This window comes from Fragaria vesca, linkage group LG6, assembly GCF_000184155.1.
Source record: "Fragaria vesca subsp. vesca linkage group LG6, FraVesHawaii_1.0, whole genome shotgun sequence".
NCBI classification, from domain to species: Eukaryota; Viridiplantae; Streptophyta; class Magnoliopsida; order Rosales; family Rosaceae; genus Fragaria; species Fragaria vesca.
In genome coordinates, this window is record NC_020496.1 from 16794551 (window position 1) to 16801772 (window position 7222).

At 39.5% G+C, this 7222-nt stretch overlaps 1 protein-coding gene across 1 annotated transcript; it reads right to left on the reverse strand.

The window, feature by feature from the left end:
* Positions 1–2557: 2557 nt before the first annotated feature.
* Positions 2558–5241, reverse strand: LOC101300741. Its single transcript, XM_004303191.1, has 3 exons — positions 4985–5241; positions 4760–4890; positions 2558–3478 (listed from the first exon to the last, which is right to left on the reverse strand). Exons 1-3 carry the CDS (start codon positions 5213–5215, stop codon positions 2611–2613), a joined length of 1230 nt encoding a protein of 409 aa, XP_004303239.1. The 5' UTR covers positions 5216–5241; the 3' UTR covers positions 2558–2610.
* Between the last annotated feature and the right edge of the window lie 1981 nt (positions 5242–7222).

Consider the following 7222-nt stretch of genomic DNA (forward strand, 5'->3'; position numbering starts at 1 on the left):
GAACTGGAATCAAGGCTTAGTTGAATATTTGATTGTCATATAATATTGGAAAGAAAAGATTATTCTTAATGGATAGGGTGTAAATTAACAGATTTTACCAGGTTCAGGATGTAAAATTTTATTTTTACTGATAGTAAAAATAGACGTGTCAGAATATAGTAGGGATGTAGAACCATATATGGTTGCCATGTGGTACTGCTGTAGCCACTGAAGAATTTCCTTATGGTTCAGAGTTGGTTATTAAGCTTTGTAGTCAGTTTTAGGGATGCACAATCTCTTATGCTTTGTGCTGTTAATGTGCAGAAATTTTCAGTGCTACGGATTAACCTAAGTAGTTAAATTTTGAACAAATTCCGTTGCCGTTAAGCTAGCTTTCGTGCCAAACATTAGGGCTGGGCTCGGGTCGGGCCGGTTCGGGTTTTTAGAAAACCCGACCCGAAACCCGAAAATCTCGGGTCGGGTCGGATCGGGCCTTTCAAATTTTCAGCCCGATTGGGTCCGGACTGATTATGTTTTTTCGGGCTTTTAGGTTTTTTCGGGCCCAAACAAGATTTGATTGTTTTACTATACATTTACTTCATTGCAGCTTTAGAAAACCAATTCAAAGCATCAAACATTGCATATCAAATATAAAGCATCAATATTGCAGACAAATATATAGCAACATTCAACAGAACCCAAATTAGTGAAATTACATAGGTACAACTAAAAACTATTACAGCAGAAAAAGCTAATTCATTAGATCAATCGGAGGCCAAGTACAACTGCCAAAGACCCAACATGATAATAAGTAGATGGAACAAGAGCCAGGCTAAGAACCAATGTCACTTAGTAATGCTGTGCCAGAAGCTTTCTCTAAGGCCAGTATCAGCTGGAACAATACATATGCTTGGCATGTACCATTTCTCTCTTGCACATGGCTAAGCTATAAATATCTGCAAAACAGAACATCAATAGATAAAGCAGGACAAATTGGGATAGATTACATTTGGTTTGTAGGAAGAAGTTGGAACAGAAAACCTTACGAGTGAAAGAAAACCTGACTTCAAGACTCAAAATAGGTTATACCCAATTTTTGGAGACCTAGGAGCCAATGTTTTCTGGACTTTAAATTTGATCATATCATATCATCCTATTATATATATTAGGATCATATCATCCCCAATATTTTAAGAATGACCATGTTAGCTTAAATATTAACTGTTAATTAAAGTGGTCAGTATATATAAACCAAAACACTATTACAAGTAGTTTGAATAAGTTAAGGATCACTGAGCAGAGATGATGTAGAGCTGTATAGAATAGGTGTTTGCTTAATAAGATGAAACAGCAGATTGATGGCTTACATGCAGATTGATGGCTTACATGGTTATCAAAGAGAACATATAATAACAAAAGCTTGCGACACAGTGCAACAGCTATGGAAAAGCGATTATATATGAAGTTTCAGAAGAAGCAGAACCGAAAATCGATCACATCTATAACAGAACAACATACTGGTGGCTATAATGGACACAAGTTGAGGAAGCATAACCAAATATCGACAAATAGAGAAATCAATTGATATAATGCATAATATACAGAGTTTCAATACATGGTATACATATACAGTTTATGATGCATCATATGATTCACCTCTATGATGATAACATAATAACATACATATATATAACAATCCATGAATCTTCAAAATACGATTTCATATTCATGTTTAATAATCACTTTCGTATTCTTACAAAGAAAGAACAATCCATGAATCTTCAAAATACGATTTCATATTCATGGTAATAATCACTTTCATATTCTTACAAAGAAAGGTAAGAAAACATTCAAAGAAAGAGCATAGGAAACAAAGAAAGTGAGAGAAACCTAGAAAACCCAGGTTAGGTTTATACCTGAAATGCGTGAATACTCAAACCCAGAAGCTGAAAAACTCAGAAACCCCAACTTTACATCACCCAACTCAAACCCATCTGCCTCCACTCTCCAAACAATCGAAAATTAGAGCTTCTTCTTCCTCATCCCTTAATCCCTTATTCATCATCCCTCCAGTCACCGTTGTGTTGGACAACAAAATCGGAAGAAGAGAAGAAGAAGAAGAGAGGCGCAGAGAAGAGAGTTTAAGAGAAGAGAGGAAGAAGAGAGGCGCAGAGAAGAGAGGCGCAGGTATTTTAGTTTTAGGGTTTTTTTTAATAAAAAAAATTATAAGGACCAATAAGATTATGACGTGTGGCAAAAATTTGTATATCGGGCCTGAACGGGCTTTCGGTTCAGGACCGAGCCCGAAACCGAACCGAACTGAGAGCATTTGGACCGGTTTATGACCCGGACCGAACACCTCCCATTTTGGACCGAACCGATTGGGCCCGATCGGGCTTTTGGGTCGGTTTTTTTGAATTTTTGGGCCCGAACGCCCAGCACTACCAAACATATTTGTCTGCACCAAACAATGTTGATAGAAACTATTGGCTGGCTAGAGTTCATTCATTTTTGGATCTTAAGATTACCGGTTCCGAACTAATATTAAGATGTAAGCAGACTATGAACAATTGACATTCTGTGTAGATTAAACATGCTAAGAACGTAGATCATGATCACCAGTAGGCCTTGTTAAAAGTCACGAGGGTCAACAAATATCATCGGTGAAGATGGTCGAGAGTTAATCCAATCCGACGGCGACGACAGTCCTTGCTTGGCTTCTGTGAGCTTCTTGACACACCACATATCCTCAGCCCATGAAAGCTTCGTCCAATGTGGGACTGCCTCTCTAACTGGGTCTCTCTGGCTCACCTCCGCCACCACGGCAGCGCATCCATGGTCATCCCTTCCCACATTGTGCACGAAGTTGCACAAACCCTTCATCAACCGCAACCCGTGCTTGCCCTGATCGGCATGTAACCCGTACATAAAATACACCCCGAACTGCTTGAAAACGTTTGGAAATGAAGGCAGTCTGAGCCATGGAAGCCATGCATCCACTAGTCTACTTCCCACGCAACATGCCTGTGTCAACTTGGACACTCCCTTCACTTGTAGCTTGAACACTTGTTTGGTGTTCCAAACGCTGAGGATGGCAAAAGCACTTCTAGGGGGGAATGTGCTTTTCTTAGGGTCCCATTTCAGAAGGTATTTTCTGGGCAGGGCCATGAAAGTGCCTAGATTTAGGGCACTAGATAAAATGGCGTCTATATCTTCCGGGAAGAATTCCGAGTTGGCATAGATTTGGCGGTAGATCGACTCGGCTAAGCAGGCGGGTAGTCGAACGATGGCGATGGTGGAAGGTACTGGTTTGTAGTGGGCGTGAACTGGCTGGACTAAGATGGTCGGTGTGCGAAACTTTTGGTATGAGCACTTGAGTGTGAACAAATTGATTGAAGCCTCGTTGGTGCAGTCTGTGGCCATGTATGCATATTCTGCTCCCTTTTGCTTGCACCATTCTTCTAAATGTTTCACTAGTTTTGTACCAATGCCAAGCCTCCTGCATGCGTTATGAACAATAAGAACAAGAGAATTTCTCATCCACAATTAGAATTCCATAAAAGTATTTGATAGCAATTCGATTAATTTATTATTGCATGGTGTGAAATTCAATATTGGAGGAAGAAAACAAAATAAAGGGGAACCAGAATATGTAAAAAAGCAAAGGAGCAATTGTGGGTGGCACTGTGTGGATGAGGAAATGCAACATAAGAATAGTTTTCTTTTTTTCTTTTTTCTTTTGGTCTGCATAAAATAACCATATATATATATATAGGGATTCTCAAGTGCGGACGTCCGCACCGTTTTCCGGTACGGATTTCTGCCGTTTCTCCACCGTTTCAGCGCCGGCGACGCCTTTTCTTCTCCCCGGCGTGATCTCAGACCTCCCCCGACGGTGTTGGAATGAAGAAGAAGGCCGGAGAGATCGCGATCGGAGGTCCACCATGATCGGTCGTGAAGTTCTGAGTGAGATTGCTGCATAGACCTCCGATCGATCTCTCCGACCTTCTTCTTTATTCCAACACCGTCGGGGGAGGTCTGGGATCACGCCTGGAAGAAGAAACGGCGTCGCCAGCGCTGGAACGGTGGAGAAACGACAAAAATCCGTACCGAAAAACAGTGCGGACGTCCGCAACAGAGATGGCCTGTATATATATATATATGTCACAATGCGTATTCTTAATTGGTTTGTTGAGTTAAAGGTGGTACATTCTCCATATCCCAAATAGATTTGTTTGGTTCAGGTAGGGAATAATCAACCCTCTTTGGCCAGGTTAGCTAGTTGCTTGATTTTTTATTTTCCATGATACGAGGAATATAATATTTCGTTTCTCTTTTATGTGAGAATCTAATCTCTTTATGTAGCTCTGCACAGTTTATTTCTGTGGGGCGGGTAATAGAATCCTCTCACTTTCTAGCTAGCTTTCACTTCCAATTTCTTTCTTTGATTTGTGGTAGCTAAAATGTAGAGGTCGATCGACTAGCAACACAGGGTTCACAAAAACCAGAAAATATATAGTTGATCGATCAGAAAAGGCACGCATGAAGAAAGCGCACGTAACAGAAAGTGAATGATCGATGGAATGAACTGTCTCTTTTACTTTCAGTGCTAACCGATCGAGCAAAAGATGCATGCGGAAACATTATAAATATGGCCATGATAATATTAATTGGCTAAGCTGCAATAACAGTAACAGAACTACAGAAGAGTACTGAAGTATTACTGAAATGATGTGAGAGAGAGAGAGAGAGTGAGAGAGAGAGAGAGAGAGAGAGAAACCTGTGCATGGGAGAAACCCTTAGTCCCAGGATATAAGCCAGCTTTACAAACACTGAATTACCTCTTGTTACCTTTTTTACACAACCCCTGATGACACCCACAATTTCCTTTTGTTCTCCGTACACTGCAACCTGCATGGTCAATTTCATTAGTATAAAGTCTCAACATTCGAAGCCTGAAGTGATCACAGGTAGAGATATTCAAGTAATGAGATTGTAGTCTTACCAGCATTATGTGGGTCGGGAAATGGCGGATGCGACATTTGGGGTCACCCAAGAGATCAGTGACAAGAGAAGGCTGCTTTCCCCCACGCTGCCCAGCCATTTCACACAGCCTCTCCATCTCTTCCACCGCCACCTTGTCACTTTCTTCATTGTATTCCCTCACCACCACCATGCACACCTCATCAAGAGTCGCTGACGACGGTGAATCCTCTGCAGCTATCTTTAGCACCATACTACTACTGTTATCCTCAATCTGCTTACTGTGCTTCTCTATGCTTCAGTTCTGTTTCTATTTATAAGTAGAGGTGAGCTGATGTAGCACGCACCCACCACTATTTCATCTTTTCCTATGGTGAATTTGACCGGATATATATATTGTTTCAAACTTTCAATTATTGGCTCATATATAAACCCTCCTTTGCGAGGTCGGCAATAATTATAAAAAGAGTTCGAAACATAATATACAACCCAATATACAAGTCTAAAATTATCATGTGGACTTGTGGAGTACCTACGTAGTGTCAACTTATATATGATCACTAGTTCACTACCTTGTTATCGAAAAAAAAAAAAAAACTTAATGATCGATCACTTCATGAAGACGATCGATGATGAACAATTGACGATGGTGGTAATGATCATATTGGTCATACAAAGTAGTAGTATTATATATATTGGTCATTACTCATTAGGTCATGTATCATTGCAGCACTCATCCTACGTACTTTCAATTTGATTGGGAAAATGCCATAAATCTTAAAATTAAGGTAATAATCTCCAATTGTCATTCAACTTTGATACGGATATATAGCTCAAATATGTATGTCGATCTCTGACCCGCGATTGTACTATATATATGCAGCAATTACAGATTAGACAAACAGATTTGTGATATTAGTTCAGGTCTTTGTAATCAAGGGTTTAGGCTCAATGTCTCTTTTTGTATCAATAGTTTCATTAATCAAGGCTTGAGGGCAGCCGTACCAGTCCTTTATTCAAAAAAAAAAAAACAGATTTGCGATAAGGAAGTTGGTCAATAATTAATATACGTAGCAACTATTAGTATATAATGATGCTAAGATGTCTAAACGTACTTCCTATACCTCACTTGGATATATATAGCTAATTGGATGAAAACAAATTAAACAGAAAACATTTTAGGGAGAAGATTCTTACTATCTAGCTAGCTAGCTAACTAATGGAAACACATCCTTTTTACTCTACACCAAATTCGTGTGCTTTATGACTCCTATAGAGACTATTATTACCATAATTAAGCTAGCCATGTATGTAGATATATATAAAACTAGCTAGTTTCTTCTTTGCACCAATTATCGTATCGGTTCATGAAGTAGCTAGTGAGAGCTGGAGCATGCGAGAACCAATTGGTTGTGGATGAGCATGTGAATGGTCCTGTGAGTGTGATCATCACCATTGCCACCAAAAAGAAAACGATGCTAGCTCCTCAACTCGATCCACAATTATATGAGTGTACTAGCTACCAAATTTTAATTGACTAAGCCAAAAGATTTAGCTCTGGATATGCTGTGCTCTGTTCCTGCAAGCTTACTTTGTCCTTTAAATGCGAAACATGATATTTTATACAAAAGCACTTGGACAAGAAGCACGTTCTTGCTGAAAAGGGGAACCTACATTTTCTGGGTGGACAAACCCTAATTTGGGAAACACAATTTTATCTGAAATTGATGATCGATGATATTGGTTACTAGGATTGTTGAAGGCAATGGTTCGAAAACAGAAAAGAGACACTATGACATCCAGAAATGAGAATGTCGTAATTGAAAAGACTAGGACAAACTCAGAAGTTGACACATGAATGCATCCACCAAATTGGAAAGACAAGAGTCGACACACATTGCTCCCACGCCATTTGTTTCGCACTCTCATACCAAAATATATATGAAATAGCTAGTCACAAATAGGACCCGAAAGCTCGTCCTTACCCGTTCAATATAGATGAGATTGCAGCTAAAACGTGTTATATATACATGTTGATTTTGCAGGTCAATCTGTTCATATTCAATTTTAGGTCGAGTTAAATTGAGAAAGTGAAAAACTTGACTATTTCTTTTTTACTTTTCAACCATTGAAGATACAGTTATTTGGCGATTATAAGGTCCGATCCATACCTATTTGCGATGTATAGAGTATTGCACTTTCATGTAACACATAGAGAGAGAGAGAGAGAGAGAGAGAGAGAGAGAGAGAGAGAGAGAGA

What these genes read in the sequence shown, in the direction of transcription:
- LOC101300741 (XM_004303191.1), bottom strand. Translation starts at nt 5,215, where the DNA reads ATGGTGCTAAAGATAGCTGCAGAGGATTCACCGTCGTCAGCGACTCTT. An exon ending in TCCCGACCCACATAATGCTG is followed by an intron (nt 4,891 to 4,984) that starts GTAAGACTACAA and finishes TTGACCATGCAG; the next exon opens with GTTGCAGTGTACGGAGAACA. An exon ending in AGGGTTTCTCCCATGCACAG is followed by an intron (nt 3,479 to 4,759) that starts GTTTCTCTCTCT and finishes TAACGCATGCAG; the next exon opens with GAGGCTTGGCATTGGTACAA.